The sequence below is a fragment of the Lactuca saligna genome, chromosome 4, assembly GCF_052625555.1.
Source record: "Lactuca saligna cultivar CGN05327 chromosome 4, ASM5262555v1, whole genome shotgun sequence".
Taxonomy (NCBI): Eukaryota; Viridiplantae; Streptophyta; class Magnoliopsida; order Asterales; family Asteraceae; genus Lactuca; species Lactuca saligna.
The window spans coordinates 334,688,925-334,712,628 of record NC_136420.1 but is presented as its reverse complement, the minus strand read 5'-3'; the positions used below and the strand labels follow the sequence as shown (position 1 = coordinate 334,712,628).

The following is a 23,704-nucleotide window of genomic DNA, read 5'->3' as shown; positions in this document are numbered from 1 at the left end:
GAGAGAACAGGAGGGTGGGATGGCTATTTTTTAAAATTTTAAATAATTTAAGGATTATAATGATTAAAAAATAGAAAAAATAAAATATAAGGGCATAATAATCTTTTCAAGCTGATAGAGACCAAAAACACAAAAAAGATCCAAAACTAAACCATTGATACACCTCCAAAACTTTTTGGAATAAAACCACATGATTTTGACAAACACATGGAGCAATTTTGTCAAAAGACTATATAAGGAATATATTTTTTGATGTAATGTTAGAGAGTAGAAAAGACATAAATGTCATTGTCATCCCTAAAAAGCTTGTACATTATGGTTACATATAACAAAAGCAGCCTTGAAAACATAGTTGTATAACAACTTGGCTAGAAAAAAGGAACTCATAGGTCTTACAGATACACACAGCTGAATCTCCATTAAAAAAGACAAACCAGGAACGAGGGTTGTAGAGAAGATTTTACATTATTAATAGTAGCTTTTAGAGGAACAATCAATCATCTACAGGATCATGAGGGGTCTCTTCTGCACTGCGTTTGATTGTTACAACTGGGCATTCACAGTGCTTCACACAGAATTCACTCACAGTTCCCACAAATACCCTGTTGAAAAATAATGAAATTCAATGAAACAGTAAATTACTAAAATGCCCTTGATTAATAACTTAAGTAACATACCTCTGGAAGGGACCAAGCCCTCTGTTTCCAACTACAAGGAGGTCTGGTTTGACTCTTTTGACCTCATGGCAGATTACTTCTTTGGCATCACCCCTCTTCACCCATGCTTCACAAACAACCTATCACAATTACCAATTTACTGAATTATGCTCAAATATTATTTAAAAGTGTGTGTGTGTGTGTGAGAGAGAGAGAGAGAGAGAGACCCCTATATCATGACATCTGTTCACAAAGTACTCCAGCAAATGAGATCCATTAATCTTGTCTTTACGATTTGCATCTCTAAAATCTTGTGGTGAGGCGTATATACTATCAACATCATCAAAACCTACCAAAACATAAATGAAAGAAATGAAATGGCATCAGATATATTATATGAATGTCAATATGATAACCATTAAAGTTACAACCCCGTTTGTGTTAGTTGTTGAGGAATACAGAGGGAATAGGATCTAATCAAGACTGGATGGAAAGAAATTGAGTCCAATAAGTCATTACATTTTAATAAAATATCCACCTAATAGAAGCCCTAATTTGATTCCATAAATCCTAAGAACACTTGAGGCTGCATATGATGAATTCAGCAAAGAAATTCATAGAATTCCAAATCAAGACTCGTAATTATTATCAAACAATCACATGGCGTACATGTTATGAATCACACAACTTAAAAACTTCAGTCGTCTAAAAAGTTAATCTCACAAACCCTAAAAACACCTCAAGGGGTTCCATACCTATAGTAAACACGGACACAGTGAAAAAACGTAAAAGCTGCATATGACATAGAATCGAAGTTTGATAAACGATTAAACAATGCTAATTTCAGAATACCAATTCATAAAACTCAAATCAGAAACAGTAATTTCGAATCAAACTTGTTATCAACAATCACATGGCGTAAACTAGCGAATTGCACAACGGCAAAACCTCGATCGCCTAAATTTGATTTCGCAAACCCTAAAATCACTTCAAGGTTCCATATAACACGCTAAACACACAAACTAGATTGTAAAAAACAATTATAAACAGGAAAACACATAGAAAAAGGTAAAAGGAATACCGTCTTCATCAGGAACTTGAACATGGAGAAAAAGGAGCTTAAAACCGGAGGTATTGGAGCGAATGATCTTGTTCAGAGTCCATTCAAATGCTGATTTGCTACTAATTGAAGCATGTGGATATCCTTTGATGCTTGACTCGTTCACACCGATCATTATCCGAGTCACCTCCGAGTCAACTCCCACAGACGCCATAGCTTCCTTCTGCTTCTAAACTCCCACTCTAACTCTATGTCCTTCCGTTTTTCTCTACTTGAGTAGGCGGGAGGCCACTAGTACTTACTTTACTAGTCGCTGCCCGTGAATACTTGTCACGTCCCGGGCCAATTGAGCCAAGAAACACGTGTCACACGATTATTTGTCATATGCTGACAAGATGTTCCTTACCCTACCTGAAAATTACATTAATAAAATAGTAAATTATAGTTTTGATTCTCATATTTATCCAATCTTAGCAATGTTGATAGATCGTGTCCATCTTATATGAAAAATTACATTATTGGTCCCTAGTGCATATGGAAAAGACTATTATAACCTTTCTAATTCCTTTTTATTTATAATTAATAAAATAGAAAATAAAAAAGTCACACGCTACACAGGCACCCACCCACTTACCCCTACCCTATCCATCCCGATCCCAATCCTTCTTCTCCAACAAGCATTGTGTTTACCTCCCTCATTTCCATTGATAACGAAAATCGCAAGCTTCATTACCATGTATTACCAATCACTCAAGTCACGGGAAAGATCAAGAACAAACAAAAAAACTTATACAGTCATTTCGCCTTTATCGAAAATCACCTTTAATCACCCCTTTGTCACGAAGAACCACCGAAAAACCCCATCCAGTGACATGTTTGCCACTAAGAATCACATAAGCGTTTAGGGTTTTAAGATTTTAAAAAAAAAAAATCTTTCTTCTACTAGGCTTCTCCAATGGATTCTTCATTTTCTCGATTTTAGTTTAACCCATATTTTAGGTTATCAATTTTTATTTAACCTTTTCGTATGTGTAAATATCTAATGAGTCAGGTTGTCAATTGTGACTCTGTTATTGCCAACAAGACATTTATATGTTTGGGTTTGGGTATAGTAACATTGAAGGCGTTTGGTCAATGGATATGTGGGAATTGCATGAGTCTTCATGTCATGAGTCGTCCGTGTCACTACCGGGGTGGCCTGATTAAGTTTATTGACAACGTTGATGACATTAGTAGGCATATTGTTGGTATTCCAAAGTCGCCACCCAATGGACTGGAAATTGACCACAATGATGGGTTTGTGTTGGATGCTCAACTACTTGATCTTGTTTTTAAACTACCTATCACCACTGTTAAAAGCATCCTTCATGACCGTCGTATAACTTTCTCTACTGTTTGGAAAGAATCCCTTTCCAAGGTGGTTGCTTATCCCAGGTCCGTTGAGGCTTGTGTTGATTTGTTAATTCTTTCTAGGTGTACTCTTTAGGTGTTCAGGCCCAAGAATAAGCAAGAAAGTAGGTATGGCAACAGGAAGTATTTGTAACATCGTAATATCTTGAGCGCATTAACTACTTGGGGGACTGAAGTCGGTATCGCCAAGCTAGTTAAAACTTAGTTGACAATGCAATGCTGGAGCAACAAGGCGAAAAAATAAGAGTACATTTAGGAGGAAAGAACGTTAGGCAGCACCAACATCAAAAAATTTCTTCGTAAGGTTGTCGATGGACATTTACAACAACAATGAAAGTTTTATGTTCCTCAGTGGTTGCTCCATTTGGGGTTGATACCACGAAGGCATTGGAAGATAAGCATCCATGCAAGCCACCACCTTCCATGTCGAGCACCATCTAAGAACCTCCCCTTGTAGAGCATGTTAACAATGTCCTTGGGGGCATTAAATGTTTTCTAAAGATACCTCATATGGGATAGATGGGTTGAGACCTCAACACATTTTGGATGATCTTTATGGAGAAGGTTCAACCATAGCCAAAGACCTCCTACATCTTATTACCACTGTGGTTAATCTATGGTTAGGGGAAGATGCCCTTCGAGTTTGGCAGAATTTGTTACCTCTACTCCTCTCATGCCGCTCTTAAAACCTGACAAGGAATACGACCTATTGCAATAGGTACTATATGGAGACGTTTGGTTTCCAAGTTGGCTATGAAAGGTGTTGGTAAAGAAATGGCCAGTATCTCAATGATTTTTAATTCGGGGTTGGGCTGTCGGTGGCACTGAGGTCGTATTACATAGCGCCAATAGGGTGTTGAGTGAGCTTCACGATGACGAGTCACTTTCCATGCTTACCGTGGACTTCTACAATGCCTTTAACCTTATCGATGGATCTGTATTACTTCATGAGGTCAAATCAAGGTGTCCTTCTATATCCTTGTGGATAGAATTCCTATATGGTCAAGCAGCAAGGTTGTATCTAACTGACACACATATTTGATCCAATATTGGGGTTTAGCAAGGAGACCCTTTAGGACCACTTCTCTTTGCCCTTGTGTTGCACCTGCTCTTGCATAATATTAGATACAATTGCAATATTCTTCTACATACATGGTACCTTGATGATGACACACTTATTAGAAATTTGGAGGAGGTGGCCAAATTTTTGGTCATCATTAAGGTGATTGGCCTAAAATTGGGCCTTTAGCTGAATATCAAGACAACTAAGCTCTTTTGGAGGCCGCCTTTGGGGGTGAAACTTCTTTGGGGGGAGTTGTTAGTAGAGATGTTAGTTTCATTAGCAACTTAGCCATAAAGAGATCTGAAAACCCAATGAATTTGATGTGTCTTCTTCTACAACTATCTGACCCCCAAAGTGAGCTCCTTCTACTTTGGTCTTGTATGAGTATTGCAAAAATTTTCTTTGGGATGAGGACGTGCCAACCTGTTCACATGGAAGGCGATGCATTATTCTTTTACAATGGGGTGCGTGAGGCGATTGAGGACAATGTGGTTTTTGGTGGCCCTTTCTTTGGCGACATATAGTGGCAAATTAATTCTCTACCCATTAGTTTTGGTGGTTTGGGTTTATACTCCACAGCAAAGGCTAACTCATATGATTTTATTTCCTCAAGGGCCCAATCTTGGGTATTGCAAGACTACATCTTATGGGATAGCATCGTATATGTCATGATTTACTAAAGTTTAGTAAATATAGTTATACTTATAAGATTGAGTGTAATTATGAGTTGATTGAAAGAGTTTCAATCAATAACAAAACGAATAAAAAGAATCTAGTAGGCAGAAAGATAAAAGTTTCTCTAGTCTAAGAAGAAGGGAGAGTAACTTTCATTGTGTTTTATGATAGGTCTTAATGATTAAGAACCATGTCTCAATTGATCCTCTAAGTGAGTCTTAGTGCAATTGCATGTCTAAGAAGAGGAATCGAGAATTGTAGAAATGGTTAAATCAAGAAGTAAATCATACTTCGTTCCAATATCGAGTCTTAGAGTCATACTCCAAGATTGTGAATTGAGTACACGTCTTTAGTAGGTTTATAACACTCATCAAATGTGGAATTTAGAAAAGTTTTCTTATTCTTGCACATTTGAAATTTGTAAGTTGTGATGTCTTGGATAAGAAAAAGACCAACTAGGACCAATTTTGTGAAGTGTTTTGTCTTGATAAAAGCTAAACTAACTCTTGAATATTTGTTTGTTAAGAAAAGTTCCTTGACAAGAGAATCATATATGTCAAGGAGTCAGTGGGAGCTTTAATGGTCTTGAAAGGTTTCAAGAATAGATCAAGAATAAACCTAGTTGATCATCACTAGCACGTGACTTGAGGTTTATAACCTGTCATCCTCTTATTACTGTAGAACCTGGTTCCTAGTATGTATTTTTAATCTAAGTATTTTTGGCATTTTTAGCTGGAACTCGGCGAGTTATAGGCCCGACTCGCCGAGTAGAGACGAGATATTGAGCACGTTTAAGTTGGCAACTCGGCGAGTCCATATCCTAGACTCAGCAAGTCCACATGTCTGTATGAAACCCTAATTTCAAAGGTTTGCACCCTATTTAAACATCTTTTTGTGCCCCATAACGGACCCATTACGTCCAGAACACTCCTTCACGAAGCCCTAACCCTTCTTCTAGTAATTTGAGTGCTTTTGGTGCATTTCCTTGAAGTTTTGGAGAAAATAAAAAGGTAGATCAAGTGGAAAGGAAGAAGATCCAGAATCTTGTGCCATTTCAGAGCTTCTAGAGGTATTAGACTTGAAACCCTCTCTGTTCCTTCATTATTATCTCCTTAAGAGCTTAAGATAGTCATTTTAAGGCCTCTTTTAGTCTTGATCTTTGGGTAATGAGCTTATAGTGTTAAGGGACTTCAGATCTAGGCATGATTGAGCTCTAGGAGCTCGGATCTATTGCCTTTATGAGCCTAACTTGTGTATAAGTCCTAGATCTACAGCCTCTTATTTCCCTTTTGGTGCATGAATACACATAAAGTTGGAAACTTTACTTGTAAAACCTACCCTAAGAACCCAGATCTATGAATGGAATGCATTGGATTCAAGCAGAATCGAATATATAGTAATTTCATGCATGCGACTCGACAAGTTGTTCTTCGGACTCGGCGAGTCGAGTCGCGAGTCCCCATTTTTCCCCTTTTGAGTTACGTTGAGTGGGATCAGTGAGCTATAAGTGGACTCAGTGAGTTAAAAGCCAGACTCAGTAATAGAGGGACTCGGCGAGTCAATGCCCTAACTCGGCGAGTTCAAGGCAATCATCTTGCCTCAAGAACAGACTCGACGAGTTGTTCATACAGCTCGGCGAGTCACGGACCAGAGTGTTCATCGGATGAAGATGAACTCGACGAGTTGTTCATACAACTCGACGAGTCGATTGAAGGACTATTGGATATCTGTTTAGAAGTAAAACTCATCGAGTCAATGCCTAACTCGACGAGTAGGGATGAGAGTGAGGATAACTGACTGGATAAGGACTCGACGAGTTAACGAGCCAACTCAGCGAGTCGGGTCAATTGGAAGTTGACTTTGACTTTGACTTTTGACTTGGCGAGAGGTAAAATTATTTTACCCTAAGGACATTTAGCAGTGTTTGATTGAGTGTTTCATGGGAATTATAGTCGGAAGATTTCCAGAGCAACAGCAGCAGACAGACAGTTCCCGCAAAGATCAGCAACTACTTCGAGATGAGTTACCTTCCAGTAGTGGTGGGTCTACGACCACAATGCCGACCCACCAGTAGGAGTTGTGTGTTAGATGATAGTCTTTGTGATATCATCTAGTTTTCTACTACCTGATATGTTATATGCTAGCTTGATGTGTTATACTAGTAGAGTTCGGTTGCTAGGACCGAAGGGTAGTCAGACACCCCAGATACGTCTGACAGTATGTGATATCATGATTATATGCTAGCATGATCTGAGATATGTGTTAGGGGTAGTAAGGGGAACAGTCCCCGAGTTCGGTTGTTAGGACCGAAGGGTGGTCGACACCCCAGAATGACCGCACGGGTAGGTCGGCACCCCAGAATGGTCGTACCGGGTAGGTCGGGCACCCCAGAAATGCCTGATAAGTATAGTATGTTATATGATTGTACTGTATGTTATATGATTGTATGGTATGTGGTATGTTGGGGGAACTCACTAAGCTTTGTGCTTACAATTTTCACTTTGGTTTCAGGTACCTGTTCATCAAAGGGGAATGAGCTGGCACGGTAGCGATACATCATACACATACACTATTTTCCGTCTTACGAGATTGTTCTGGGATTTGTACTATGATATTCAGTTAATTTCGTATTTTGGTTTTCAAACACGATATATGACTGTGAGATGATTTGATCAGACAATGTTTTATTTACAAATGTTTTTCCCAAGTATTGATTTAAAAATGAAAATTTTGGACGTGAAAATTGGGTTGTTACAATTACTGTGCCATTCCATTTGAGTTAATTGTGTATGTGAGTTCTATGAGTTCTCATTTGAATGCATAAAGGCAAGCGCATTGATCAATGGAAAGTACATTGATAGGTAAGGGTGAGCTGCTTAACAACATGGAAGCAATGGTGGGCACTCGTGCTGCCATGAGGCAGGAAATTAAGATTAAACCAATTCAGTCCATAAGAGTTGGATTTGTCACAAACATTGTCTTATGATTGTTGTTATGACAAATTCACATGGATAGGGGTACATACACTTTAAAATCTAAGTGGCATAAGGTTTCCCTCCTTCATGAAAATGATTATGAGGAAAAGCTTTCACTAAGAGAGATTTTAAGGAGATAGCAGTTGTGTAAATTGTATTATCTAATTCGATTATGATTACGGCATCCTTCTTCATAATTCGAATTGTGAGATTTGACAATTAGTTTGAACATTTGAGACTTAGTAACATAAGTTTTGAATTTGTTTAGACACACATGTAAGCTTTCTAAGCAAAGGTGTATGAGTTTAAGAAGCTTAGATAAAGGCTTATCAAAGCATTGGATATTAGAAATATGAACTTAAGGAATTCAATAAACATTGTCTTCCGGAAGTTCAATTATTTTCTGAATACATGTCAAAGCTAGTGGGAGCATAAGTGTTATGCTAATAAGGAAATAATCATTGTGTTAGTGGGAGCATGATTATTATGGTAAGTATTTCAAGTTAGTAGTATTAATTATAGAAAATAAGAGTTATACTTTGCAAAGTTGCAAGGGTTGAAAAGTTGTTTTGCTATAATTAAGGGAGAGAATATTATACTTCATTTCAAATCTAAAGGCTTAGATTGTGTAATTTTAATCAAATTTAGTCAAATATATATGAATGTTGTGTTGGAATGGTTCAACATGAGGAAATTCTATATATGGAAATGATAATTGCTTCTCAAAATTTGGTTATGATTACGGCATCCCTTTTCATAATCAAAATTGTGAGAACATGGCAATTAGAAATATTATAGCAAAAGACTGGTAAAGTATCACGTCTGTATGTAAGACATTATGAATCATGTCCCATACGCTTCAGGTATAGGATCGATTGCATATGCTATAATGTTTGATCATTCAAATTTTTTTCCAAATGCTTAGCGCATTAAGAGGGAAAAGGGACTAGAATGGTTTTTAACTAAAATATAAAAAAACTATCAAAGGACGATCTAAGGTTCGCCAAGGATTTGTTGCTTGTGAGTAGTTAGAAGTATAGTGTTGGATGAACCATATGGACATTATTATGAATATATAAGATTCTATTTAGAATGAGTTGTCATATGACAAATATGGAAATGTATCCATATTGGGAGTTGGATATTAAGAATTTTTATGTTTAGATTATAAAATTTTATGCAAAAATGATGTTCAAAGAAATGTGCTTTGAGTGTGAGACATCACATCTATAGAATTGTTGTGTAACAATTTCTAATAGAGTACTTAGTAATTTCATTGGCCAAGTCTTGGTGACTTTTGTGTTATGACTTTACGAAAGGATCGTTGCATAAAATGTTAGAATCTAACATATTCTAGTAGTGGCAAGAACCTTGTTTTCTTACACTAACGATGAGGATTAGGAATTGTGAAATGAGCATCATTGGAAAAGTTTTCAATTGATCTATTTCATGGACCATATGAAAAAAAGTGTGCATGCTTAGAGCATGGGACAATTGTTGCTGTAATTCAAGTAATGAGTTGATTATCCGAAACATTAAATGATAAATAATGAGTAATCAATATGGTGATTAAATAGAAGTGTTTTATTTACTCTCACAAGTTTGGGTGCATATAGGATTAAATATTACTGTTATGTTTCAGTTTGCATGTTTTGACTTCCAGAATAACTTGGTTATTCAAACATCCACAGTCGGTCATACATTGGGAGTAGGTATGAAAGAAGACTGTCATGAATCTGTCTGTAGATTGTCTGAAGTGTTTAGACATAGCACAAGTTTATTGCAGAGTTCATGAGTACTTTGATAAGACTGGAGTATTGGATTATACCCACGCTTACATGAATTACTTAATAGATTTTATCACGAGTGATTGTGAGACGGTAATATTGTATATTCTAGAAACTGAGACGTGTGAGTTGTTATTTGCTGGTCAGTTGCACATTGATGATAAGTAAACACACCGGTAACTTGGTGTCATAAAACTTATTGTTGTGTGTGATTTGATGAGTAAGTGCAAGCGAGCATTTGAGTCGAAGTTTATCCATTCCTTTTACCCAAAGTGGGATAAAAGCGATATTTTTGGGCCCCTTGATGATTTAGTGATGACACCCTAAGCGCTTGGTCAAGCCACGACTAAGTTGATGTGTTCAATTGTACTCTGTTGTCAGTCATCATAAATCGGATGTCGGGAAACAATATAGAGAGAATGATTAAAATCCATGTCTCATGTCTATATGATATCTTGAGAATGGAGGAATATATGATCCCTTATCTAAAGGAAACGCGTATATGATAAGATCAGAGTTGACATCGACTTTTGAAAGCTACGATTGCCGATCAGGTTCAAAGTCATACGGAGAATAGTTATTAGACTTATCCAAGTGGGAGACTGTTGGATTAGTGTCTAAGTCCATAACTATTTTGGTATATACTTAACCCGATTATGAGCATGGTCCTTTTGGGTTGCCTTCACCATAGCAATATGTAGAACGAATTAAGGAGATAAAGGTTTAATTATGATTTATTAATATATTATAAGAATAATATATTAAAGGAGAAATCATATTGTTTAATTAATATTAGTCAAGAATTAATTAAGAATTAATTTTGTGGCTAAAAGAGATTAATTAAACTTAAGGGAGTGGAGTTGTAATTATAAGATAATTACAATTGAGCTATGGATTACCTAATAATATAGGTTGGATGAATTCTATGGGAAGCCCATAAGAAATTCATCCAAGGGATATCATTAAAGGAGTCCATGGGCTGCTTAGGGCCTAAGCAGTCAAATTAGGGTTTCCTAGCTTAATAACCCTAATAGCCTAAGTATATAAGGAGCCCTTAGGCACCAAAAACGTGGCTAACACTTGGATTAGGGTTTCCAACTGTTTTTGATGCATCCTCTCTCTTCCCTTCTTCATCTTGTTGCTTAGTGGTGTTTGTGACTCCATTAGAGGTGCAACACTTGACACACTAAGCTTTCTGAAGCCAAAGAATTGATTGTTATTGCTACATAACAATCAAAGGTTAGATCTAAAACCTATTTTATGTTAATATGATTAATTGTATGCTAGATCTAGGGTTTATAGATTTGGATATTCAATTGCATGTTCATTTGACAAACTAGATCCAAAAACTATTAGGGTTTGCATGTACACCATAGGAATGATGTATTGCTCGAAACCCATCAGTTTTGAAGAGAGAAGTATCAGGCTTGGAAGAGTGAGCTTGGATCTAGGAAGTCTACATCAAAGGCTGCATCTTGGAGGTATAAATTCACAACCTTGACATGTAGCTTATTAGATATCATCTTTTGTAGTTTAGGGTTTGGTTTGGGACTTTGGTTTGGATGTCCAAAGGTAAGAGGTTTCTAGAGGTTGTGAATGTAGATCAAGCCTTTATAAGACCTCTATAGGATTAAAGTTGCAAACTTTAATAGCCTCCATATCCCATTCACGTAATATGTCCACTATGAAGCCTAAAATGGACATTGGAGAGTGTTTCAAGCATGCATGGAGGTAAAGTTAGAAACTTTATGTGATTTTTCCACCTTTGGACATCATATCTGTGTTTTGAGATTATAGGATGAGAGTTTAAGGGATTAATGGGTCAAGACCCTCCTCAAAGGAACTAGGGTTTGGGTCTAAGGCTTATTAGATGATCTTTGGGGGTAAATTTGGAAACTTCACCCTTCTAGACGTCTCTATGGTTAGGGATCTGAAATTTGGAACCTTTAGATTCGAGAAAAGGGCTTAATGCGTTAAGCTAGTTGACAGACTTAAGAACTCGACGAGTTGGGTTGACGTTACCCCGATTCTGTTAGAAAACGGAGGAACTCGACGTGTTGCAGGAAAACTCGATGAGTTGGATTGCAACATCGTGATTATGGATTTGGGATGGACTCGACGAGTTACCGGGATAACTCAACGAATTAGGTCAGCTCGGAGCGTTTACTTTGACCTTGACCAGAGTTAACTTTTAAGGGTTGAAGGGTTGAGTTGTATCTAAGGTAGAGCTGATACTCGGAGGTTAACCTACTCAACTAACAGTTCACATTTAAGGTGAGTCTCCTCACCATACCAATGGGTCGAAGGCACCAAGGTCGACCCATTATGTGCTATGTGGAATGCTAGTTGATTACGTAATACGTTATATGCTAGTTCTACTTGTAATACTCGCATGGAAAACCCCGGGGGGTTCCCGTGGCAATTAAGTAAGACCATGCGGGGTTCCCATGACATTCAGTGTAATACCTTCGAGGGTTTCCATGGCATCCAAGTTGTTTGCATGTATGAGTTCCCATGGCAGGTAGTTAAGACCATGTGGGGGTTCCTACGGCAGGTAGTTAAGACCATGTCGGGGTTCCCATGGCATGTAGTTAAGACCATGTGGGGGTTCCCATTGCAGTGGGTTAAGACCACATGGGGGTTCCAGTGGCACCCGGTGTAAGACCTTGGAGGGTTTCCATGGCATCCTTATATGTTTATATGCATGGCTTATGTAACTTATATGGCTGATATGGTTTATGTGATTATGTGGATTGTGTAGGGTATGCTATGGGAAACTCACAAAGCGTTAGCTTACAATTTGTTGGTTGTCTCAGGTACTTCAGGATCTAAGGGCAAGAGCCTAACGTGATGGCACAACATGCACTCTCTGGCATTTTATTGGGGACACTCTGATATTAGGAACAAATTGTTTGATTGTTATGGATTTTGAAAACAAATGTGATCGAAATTTTATATTTTATGGAAATAATTTCGTTACTTAAAAATGAAATTTTTTATCGAAAATTTGTTCGGTTACAATTTGGTATCAGAGCCTTGGTTTGAGGGATTCAGGCATACTCCCAAATGTGTCAGAACTCAAACTAAGGAAATAGTGAAATTGTTTTTCAAATTCAAAGTTAAAAACTTCTTAAACCCGATTTCTTGAAAGAAAAAGGGAGAGTTCAATGCGTGTAATCGGCCGAGCTCAAGTAAGTATTTTTCCCCAATATGTTAACCACGCTATATTAATATTTGGAATATGATAATCAAATGGATCTTGTTATGTGTGTGCTTTCAAAATTATATATGGTTAGAAGCTTATAGCCTTAGAATAATTGATTTGGCCTCATTTCCTGTTCCTTGTTTGGTTGTGGTCCTAGGGTTGAGTCTGTTATTCGACAATCTATTTGATCCCATTCTGTGTACAATTTTCATGTATAAGGTAACCTCTTATGATTGATTTGAGTTCGGATTTGATGGGAATGGAGCAAATCTTAGGGTACCCTAGGATTTGAGTTATGCGACAATTTGCGGGATATGTTTTGTTCTGGGATGAATTAGAGTTATCAGGTAGAGACTTGGGGAAGTACAAGTAGGTGTGTAAGGTAGTATTGGGCCCGTACTACTAAAAGCACAGGTCCTGTACCCGAACTCAAGTTAGATCTGGAAGCTCTAAGGAGACCAGTGTGGAAGGATCCCCATTTTGGATATCTTGATCATTCTGTTTTATGGTATTTCAGATTAGGATGGTGGTAACGCGTCATGGAGCAGGGGGACCAGGATCAAGATCAGGATCTAGATCTGGGTGGGGCTACGATACGGATCCTATTGATGAGAGGCTGCACAAGCTTATCGCAACCAAGGTTATGAGGGGCATTCTTGACGCTACCCCGGTGATTTTTGGGACCATCAAGGAGGAGATGATGGAGATCATGGAGGAGCGGCTCAGGTATTTCCGAGCAGAGATTGTTGAGGGCCAGGTTGGGGCCCAAACTCCCTCCTTCCGAGAGTTCAAGGCGTACACAGTTCCTGAGTTCTTTGGGGTCTGGGACCCCATAGTTAGTCATGTTGGGTGGCAGACATGGAGAATGCCCAATGCACAAGCTCTTGCCCTGAGGCAGAAAAAGTGGAATTTGCTTCATGCATGTTGAGGGACCGAGCCAGGAACTGGTGGGAGGATGTGATACATCAGGTGGGATCAGCTGGAGTGGCTGAGATGTCATGGGAGGAGTTTTTCAAACGTTTTGAGTTGGAGTTTGCACCATCCATTGAGGTGCAATGTTTAGTAAGGGAGTTTCAGGAATTATAGCAGACCACTGAGACTGTGGAGGAGATCACCGCTAAGTTTTGGGAACGAGCACTATTGATCCCGCAGTATCTTGCGGATGAGGATATAAGGAGGAAGAGGTATCATTCCATGTTCAGGGATGATATATGTGATTTTGTGAGCTTTTTAGGGTGCAAAACCCTGAATGCGATGGTGGAGAAGGCCCGAGAGCGGGAGATAGAGTTGGAGTTCTGCACCAAGCGGAAGCCAGAGCAGGCTCAGACAACTATTGGTCAGGATAAAATGCCTAAGACCTCTTATTCTTCAGGTATGGGCCAGCAGGGTCGTGACCAGTGTGCCAAATGTGGGAGATCGCATAGTGGAGTTTGCCGGATGAGGGGCTTGATATGTTATACCTGTGGTCAGACAGGCCACGTGAGCAGGGACTGCCCTAAGAAGGGCTTGAATTGTTTCCACTACAACCAGACTGGCCATAAAAAGGATGATTGTCCGAGGTTGCAAGGAAGGGGAGGAGTGGTGGTGGCACCTGCGCCCGCTATAATGAGGATCACTGATGGCCGCCCTGCCAAGGAGGATACTCCTGCGGTGAAGAGCCGTGCATTTTAGTTGAGCACAGAGGAGGCTTGAGCAGCGCCAGACGTTGTGGCTGGTACGTAATTTATTTTTCTTGTTGATATTATTTGTTATGCTTATATGTATATATGTGCGCTTGTATATGGACCTTTTTGGTCAACGGTATGTTGGCTCGTGTTCTTTTTTTATTCGGGAGCTACTTGGTCATTCATATCTCTTGCGCTTAGCAAGAAGTTCTGGGATGCTCTGGGGACTTTGGATTCCCCGCTGGAGGTTAAGATTGCATATGACCTCACCGTGAGTGATGCAAGCGTATATCAGGACTGTGTACTGAATTTGATTGGGGAGAGGTTCTGTGTTGACTTGGTTCCGATACTATTGCGAGAGCTGAAGGTGATTGTTGGGATAAACTATTTTGGGGCCAATAAAGCCATGATAGACTGCGAGTGGCAAATGGTGAGGGTTCGAACCCCAAGTGGAGGAGAACTAGTTATTCATGGGGAGAGGGCCTCGTATGTTCCAACCCTCTGTTCAGCTGTGAGGGATAGGAGACTTCTCCATCACGGTTGTTCGAAATTTTTGGCAGACATCTCGGATACGAGGGTTGAGACCACAAAAGATTTGGGCAGTATATCGGTTGTATGGGGTTTTTGAGATGTATTTCCTGAGGAGTTTCCTAGGGTGCCTCCAGAGAGACAGGTAGAGTTTCGCATTGATTTGGTGTTGAATGTTGCTCTGATAGCCAAGGCACCGTACTGGCTAGCTCCGCTTGAGATGCAAGAGCTATCTACGTAGCTTCAGGAGCTGCTAGACCGAGGGTTTATCCATCTGAGCAGCTCTTTGTAGGGAGCACCGATCATGTTTGTAATGAATAGGGATGGGAGACACAAGATGTGCATCGATTATCGAGAGCTGAACAAGCTAATGGTGAAAAACATTATCCGCTTCTGAGGATCGATGATTTGTTCGATCAGCTTCAGGGTGATCTTGGTTTTCCAAGATTGATCTTCGGTCAGGGTACCATCAAATGAGGATTAAGGATGAGGATATACCGAAGACATCTTTCAGGACTCGGTACGATCACTATGAGTTTGTGGTGATGCCATTTGGGCTCAACAATGCCCTAGAAACATTCATAGACCTCGTAAATAGGGTGTATAGGCCGATGTTGGATCGGTCTGTGATCGTTTTTATCGATGATATCTTGGTCTATTCTAAGACCAAGGAGCAACACGAGCAACATTTGAGGGAGGTATTAGAGACACCGAGGACAGAAAAGCTTTATGCCAAGTTCTCGAAGTGTGGTTTCGAGTTGCGTGGGGTGCAGTTTTTGGGGCACATCATCATCCAAGAGGGTATTCAGGTTGACCCAGCCAAGATTGAGGCAGTGATGCAATGGGAAATACCAAAGAATGCATCTGAGATCCGTAGCTTCTTTGTCGTAGCAGGGTATTACCGAAGATTTATCCAGGATTTCTCCAAGATTGCCGTATCTTTGACTCGCTTAACCAAGAAGAATGTGACATTTCGGTGGGGCCCAGATAAGCAGTTGGCTTTTGAGACTTTGAGATAGAGACTATGTGAGGCCCCAATTTTAGCACTACCAAGGGATTGGATGATTTGGTTGTGTATTGTGATGCGTCTATCACAGGGTTAGGGGATGTTTTGATGCAGATGGGGCATGCGATCGTGTACGTCTCGAGGCAGTTGAAGCCTCACGAGGTGAAATACCCCACTCACGACCTGGAATTGGGGGGAATGGTGTTTGCCCTTAAAATCTGGAGGCATTACTTGTATGGAGTTCGGTGCATCATCTTTACAGACCAGTGACCACAAAATTGTGAAGTATTTGATGGATCAGTAGAACCTCAACATGCGGCAGAGGAGGTGGTTGGATATACTGTGTCACACCCCAAAACCAAGAACGGCGGAAACGTTCTAGGGCGGAGGACGTCATGTAAAGTATCACAAAAGTGTAAAGTAGTAAACAAGCAACAACATCATCCATTGCATTAATAGTAAGATTTTAATACATGTGTGTTCTTTCATAGAAAAGACATGAAAATAAGTAATCAAAATAAAAGAAGAGTCTTGACTGCTCCGTCTTCTCAAAACCTGGTCATCGTACTTGTCTACTGGTGACCTAAAAATACAAGTTATCTTGAAAGCATAGATGAGCATAAAGCTGGTGAATTCATAAGTATTTTAGTGTCATTGATTTGTAAAAACTGTAATGAAAGACTTGTAATTGTTTGAGAAAAAGTTTGTATAAGTATAAAAATCCTAGAAAATCGCATATTTCCTACTAGTATAAAAAGTAGTCTTCTACCAAGACTTGACTGTTTTGAATGTTTGAACCTCTGCAAAAATGAAGGTTTTTCCCTTGTACAACTATTATTATTAAAATGTACTCTACCTCATCGATTACATGAATGTGTCACAAAATAAAGGTAATAAGTAAAATAATATAATTATTGAAATCCTATCCTTTTGTCTTAGGATAGACACGGCATGGTAACTCGCCGAATAGTACAATCGTAGACATCCGTCGATGTGCGTTTTCCCACTGTAGCTAACAAACAGGTGTAGAATGGTCAGTCCCGTATCGTATGTAATAATATCTCTTCATATAGTATGTAATAGTATCTCTTCATATAGTATGTAATAGTATCTCTTCATCTAGTATGTAATAGTATCTCTTCATATAGTATGTAATAATATCTCTTCATATAGTATATAATATATTAGTATAGACTCATGAATGAACTGACTCTTGTGTGATTCCTTGTACTAGGAATGGTAAGTAGTATCTCTTAACTATACATATTATAGTTACTAGTAATGTACGTGTATATTATAGACTCATGAATGAACTGACTCTTGTGTGATTCCTTGTACTAGGAATGGAAAGTATGCCTTTGCTACCCAAAGGTACTAAATTGAATGATAGAACCTGTATGTCTATGTATGTATACATAATACATAGGCATGCATTTGACAATAAAAAAGTTTAAAAGAAGTTTTGTAAAACCTTTGAAAAGTTTAATAAATAAGAATTGATGACTTGATGTCAGTTTATAAAAATTATTTGAAAGCAGTTTGTTTGATAAGAACAGTTTAAAGTATATGAATCATTTGTTTGAAACACAACTTGAAGTACATGAAAACCTTTGTTTGAAATGTAGTTATAACAGAGTTTGAAAGGAAGGATATAGTATGTAAGACAATTTGATAAAGAGTTTAGTATGAAAAAACGTTTTAAGAAACCATTTTTAAGTAATATGCTTGGTAAAACAGCTAAAAGTGTAGTAAATCCATTTGTATACTAGTTATTAATCACATGTGATTGGTATAAAAACATTTAAAAATATTTAAAAGGTTAATTAAGGGGTATGAACTCACCTGTAGTGAGTGGATCGTATGGAAGTGTCGAGCAAAGTGTTAGGTGTCAAGTGAAGACTTGAACACACACAATGATCCTATGAACATATAAAGATATATAGATATATATATATATATATATATATATATATATAATTAGGGATTATAACACTAATTAGACAAGTATAAACACCCTAAAACGTGGTAAACACTTTGGTTCAAGTGCTAGGAGGACATTGGGTTGCAACAAAGGAGTGTTAGGCATTGCTATTGAGTTTATGGCCCAAGGACCACACTCAATGGAGTTTACGGCCTAGGAGAGTTTACTCATGGCCATAAACTCTCTAAATGGTCATTTTTATAGGATTAAAGGTATGAAGTCTCAAGTGCTTAAGTGTTCCAAGGTTAAACAAGGGTCTATATGAGTTTAAGGTCCAAGAATTGACCTTAACATGAGTTTACGGCCAAAGGACCATTCTTCCATGAGTTTACGGCTGTAAACTCATGGTATTGAGTACCAATTCAAAGTTTAATGTCCCTAGCTCATTGGTGGAGGGTTCTAATCCAAGTTCTAAGCATAAGGAAGGAAACTAGGGCAACATTGCACCATTAAATGGAGTTTACGACCTTGGGAGATCCTTGGCCGTGAAATCTCATCCAACCCTCAAATCTTGATGTTTCTAAGGCATGAACATGTTTAATCTAGTAAATAACAATTTAGAACAAGAGTACATACGATATAGGGGTTTGAAATGGTCGGTTTTGGCCAAGAACACTAGTGTGTGTTTTTGGTGTTCTTGGTGAAACTTGAAGATCTATGAAAACATGATTTTCATGGATGAAATCATGAGAGAATGCTAGATTAAGAGTTGTATCAACAATTCAAGGAAGAATACTTACTACTTTTGAAGATCTAAGGTGAAGATCGGGATGATAGTTGAGAGGATTTGAAGGAAAATCAGTTAAGGAAGGAAAAGAATGAAACAAATGGCCAACACTTGATCATATAGTGTGAGTTTATGTCCCACATGGAGTTTACGGCCGTAAAATCCAGTGTGGTGGCCGTGAACTCATGGTCAATGTGTTTTATTCCCGATCTTTGTACTATAGCTTCAGCAGATAAACCCCAACACTTATCCAATAAGTGTACAAGGCTCAGAACGCTCAAACAGACTCCAACTTGTGCTAAAAGATACCAGAAATGAGTTTGACTTTCAATGAAGTGTTTGACTGTATAGGGTAGAAAAGTTTGGGTTGTCACATACTGAAAGACTACGATTGCGAGATTTTGTATCACCTAGGGACAACCAACGTGGTGGTCGATGCCTTTAGCCGCAAGGCAGCGAGTTCTATGTTTGTTTGAGGATGACGGTGATTTCACACTTGTTGGATATGATCAAGGAGGCTCAGGTGGAGGGTTTGAAGAAAGAAAACTGGAAGATAGACCGGATTCGTGGGCAAATTCCTTTGTTTGTTCGGGATGGTCGGGTCTTTTGACAAAGTGTGGTTGGGTGTAGGTACCGGTATCCGGGCAGATTCCTTTGTTCGATTCACCTCCAGATTTTAGAGGAAATTCCATGAAGAATTGGGCACCCAATTACATTTCAGCACCACTTACCACCCCCAGACGGACGGCCAGAGCGAGAGGACGATCCAGACGCTCGAGGATATGCTATGGGGATAAATATTGGATTTCAGAAGGAGTTAGGATACATACCTCCCATTAGCAGAGTTTTTATATAACAATAGTTATCATGATAGTATTGACCGACCCCCGTTTGAGATGTTGTATGGTCGGAGGTGTAGGACTCCCATATGTTGGGGCAAGGTAGGGCATCGAGTCATGGGAAGTACCGAGGTGGTTCTCAAGACCACCGATATGATTCAGCAGGTACGCGACAAGCTGTGAGTCGCCTAGAACCATCAGAAGAGTTATACTGACCGAAGCCGATCAGACCTTGAGTTTCAAGTAGGAGATTTCGTCTTGCTGAAAGTGTCACCATGGAAGGGTGTCATTAGGTTTCGGAAGAGGGGCAAGTTGGGGCCCCAATTTATTGGTCCATTCAGGATTTCTGCCCGAGTTGGTAGGGTTGCTTATCAACTAGACCTTCTTGATGAGCTGAGTCAGATTCATAACACCTTCCAATTAGGTGGTTGGATGATTGGAGCAGAGGTGAGTAAATCCTTCAAACGATCAAAGGCATCCTTGCATGGCTGAGTAAACGCAAATTCAACATCTTTTTGGAGTAGTTGACACATTGGCACTATAATCTTTGAAAAATATTTGATGAACCGCCGATAGAAACCTGCATGGTCAAGAAACGAACGTACTTCCCAAACATTTATCGGGTAAAGAAGACTCTTGATAACATCTATCTTGGCTTTGTTAACTTCCAAGCCTTTTTGGGACACAATGTGACCTAAAATCAATCCTTTGTCCACCATGAAATGACATTTTTCATAGTTAAGCACAAGGTCTGTTTCAATGCACCTTTGCAAAAAATTTGTTAGATTGCTTAAACATTCATCAAAGGAGTTTCCATAGACCGTGAAATCATCCATGAAAACTTCAATGATATTTTCAACATATTCAGAAAAAATGCTCACCATGCATCTCTGAAATGTTGCGGGTGTGCATTGCATAGACCAAAAGGCATACGCCTATAAGAAAATGTGCTACAGGGACAAGTGAAGGTGGTTTTCTCTTGGTCTTCCGGGGCAACAATAATTTGATGAAAACCCGAGAAACCATCTAAGCAACAGTAATGAGATTTACCTACCAATCTCTCTAACATTTGGTTAATAAATGGCAAGGGAAAATGGTCTTTTCTCGTTGAGGCATTCAACTTTCTATAGTCAATACAAACCCTCCACCCATTTTGCACATAGGTTGGCACCAAATCTCCCTTGGAATTCTTGACAACTGTGACGCCGGATTTTTTCGGGACTACCTGAACGAGGCTCACCCATTTACTGTCTAAGATAGGGTAGATCATACCTTCATCCAAAAGATTCATGATTTCTTTCTTTACCACCTCCATCATGGGTGGATTCAATCTTCTCTGTGCATGCACAAGGAAGGCTCAACCCTTTTATATCAGCAATTGTCAACCCAATAGCTTTCTTATACTTTTTCAACAAGGTCACCAACTCATCTTCTTCTGTAATAGACAACTTATTGGAGATAATGACAGGCAAGGTGTTCTCTTCTCCAAGGTATGCATACTTCAAATGATTTGGTAGAGTCTTCAATTCTAGCTTAAGTGCCTGCACAATGGAAGGAAGAAGTTTTGTGTTAGAAATGGGCAATTTCACATTGCTATTTTCATACCTCATTTTCTTCTTTTCTTCCATGATCTCCATAATTTCCAGCAACTCTTCATCTAACTTGAAATTTTATGCAATCTCTTTGACTGAGTTGTTATCAAAATTCCTGGTCAAAACTAACTCCAACAAATCATGGTTAGTCAAATCAAAACACTTTTCAGTCAAAGGTTGGATTATATCAACAAAATTTATGCAATGAACATCACTTGGGCACCGTATTGCTTCATAGATATTGATAACGTCTATTTTATGCATATATTTATGATGTTTTCTTATTATTTTATACTATGTTTTTATGTTATTTAGAACTAAAAGATACTTAATATGCTTTGAAATATTCAATTACAGTAAAAATGGGAGCTGGAATGCAAAAGGAAGAGAATGGAGCTGAAAAGATGCAAAAAGGATATTGCTGGCAGAGTGACCCCTCTTCAGTGTTTCAGGTATATCTGATGACTCATAAGTCCAATTGATGAGATTCAAAGTGTTCTGAAAAACTAGACGAAATTTCCTACGACTTATGTGAGAGCGACTTTTGGCTAATTCGACACTTATCTTATCCAAAATTGACCTTGAAGATGAAGAAAAAAGCTGGACGGAAATTCCCTCCAAGTTACTTATTCCCCAAGCACCACTTATCTTATTTTTATTTGCTTAATCCCTAAGCCACTATTAGTTTCCTTATTCCAATCCAACTCTAATATTCCATATAAATTCCATCTCCACCAACTATAAATACCCCATATCATTCCACCATTTTCATAATCTATGATATTCCACTTCGACTTGTGCGACAAGAAAACTGCATAACTGCCATTTTGAGGGTCTAGAAGGCGGCCGAAAGGCCGTTAAGATGACAGGAGCAAAGATCTAATGGATTGGAGATCGGATTCATGTCGGTAATCATGTGGTTTGTTATTGTGACCATGTTTGCATTCCATTGTGATGCCATTATGTGTTTACTTTCTGATTTAGGTGCTAAAACCTTTTACTTTGTGCTTATGACTGAATGAATCTTTGAATTATTGGTTTAATTGCTATTTGGATTATTTATTCTTATTTAATTTATTTTTTCAAGTTTGATTGAAGATCCATATGTGTTAAAGATTGTTGTTTTGCTTCCTATTGCTGAATTAATAAAGTTTAGATGACCATCTGGTTGTGTTAGTTTGAATCATAGTTTTCCAATGACCATTGGTGATTGTGACTAGAGTTTTGACCAAAACCTAGTGTTAGGAAATAAATTAATGAACTTTAATGTGTGTGCATGAGTAGAATGACCATTCGCTGCATGATTTAACTTCTAAGACTATTAGAGTTAAATAAGATCAAATATTGCTTAATACGAACCAAATACTGATTTGCATTATTATTTGTTCACTTGATCAATGAGTTAATAATTGTGTTAAAATCAAAGGATTAGTAGTCATGACCAAAACACTAGTCATATTAAGAATCCGTGAATAATGAATAATTATCCATTGTATCAGTAGTTAGCCATTAATTTAAGAACTAATTTATCTAAACCAAAGTACCTAAAGAAATTTGTATTCCTGTCAGTTTATCGAAAATTGCTATTAGTTATTCGTTTGAGATTTAATAAACATTTCTTTACTCCTTCGTATGTTTTGTAACCTATAATCAAATATTTCAAATTAATTCACCACCGTTCCGCTTGTGTTCAACACCCTTGCTTATCAAAGCTATACTATACTCGATCAGGTTCATTGCCTGTAAGGTGTGGTTTAGATGCGTGATAGTTTGTTTTATTTGCTTCTTTTATAGTTTATTTTAATCATATTTCATTCATAATTTAGATAATTTCCATGCATATTTTCCTTTTTGTTATTTTATAACTATTTCGGGTACTTTCGAATCTTGTGAGCATAATTGCAGGTTTTCGGGTCTAGCGGAGCGAGAGTGTTCGGGACGTATGGAAAGCGATGGGAGTTGGCAGACAAAAAGGATGTTAGGCATGGTGATTGTGTAGATGATTGATATGTGTATATATATATATATATATATATATATATATATATATATATATATATATATATATATATATATATTTATGTATAACATATCTAATATTTTAGCATTTATTATTATTATTTAGAACTAAAATATACTTAATATTATTTGAAATATTTAATTACAGTTAAAATGGGAGATGGAATGCAAAAGAAAGAGAATGGAGCTGAAAAGATGCAAAAAGGATATTGCTGGCAGATTGACCCCTCTTCAGTGTTTCGGGTATATCTGATGACTTGTAAGTCCAATTGACGAGATTCAAAATGTTCTGAAAACTAGACGAAATTTCCTACGACTTATGTGAGAGGAACTTTTGGCTAATTCGACACTTATCTTATCCAAAATCGGACTTGAAGATGAAGTATAAAAGCTGGACGGAAATTCCCTCCAAGTTACTTATTCCCCAAGCATCACTTACCTTATTTTTATTTGCTTAATCCCTAAGCCACCATTAGTTTCCTTATTCTAATATAACTCTAATATTCCATATTAATTT

At 38.2% G+C, this 23,704-nt stretch overlaps 1 protein-coding gene across 1 annotated transcript; it reads right to left on the bottom strand.

Moving 5' to 3' along the window:
* Positions 1-268: 268 nt before the first annotated feature.
* LOC145044171 (universal stress protein A-like protein) lies at positions 269-2,012 on the bottom strand. The gene is made up of 4 exons (XM_078993010.1): positions 1,738-2,012; positions 884-1,005; positions 678-796; positions 269-602 (listed from the first exon to the last, which is right to left on the bottom strand). Exons 1-4 carry the CDS (start codon positions 1,928-1,930, stop codon positions 494-496), a joined length of 543 nt encoding a protein of 180 aa, XP_078849136.1. The 5' UTR covers positions 1,931-2,012; the 3' UTR covers positions 269-493.
* Between the last annotated feature and the right edge of the window lie 21,692 nt (positions 2,013-23,704).

What these genes read in the sequence shown, in the direction of transcription:
- LOC145044171 (XM_078993010.1), bottom strand. Translation starts at nt 1,930, where the DNA reads ATGGCGTCTGTGGGAGTTGACTCGGAGGTGACTCGGATAATGATCGGT. An exon ending in TCAAGTTCCTGATGAAGACG is followed by an intron (nt 1,006 to 1,737) that starts GTATTCCTTTTA and finishes ATGTTTTGGTAG; the next exon opens with GTTTTGATGATGTTGATAGT. An exon ending in ACAGATGTCATGATATAGGG is followed by an intron (nt 797 to 883) that starts GTCTCTCTCTCT and finishes TAATTGTGATAG; the next exon opens with GTTGTTTGTGAAGCATGGGT.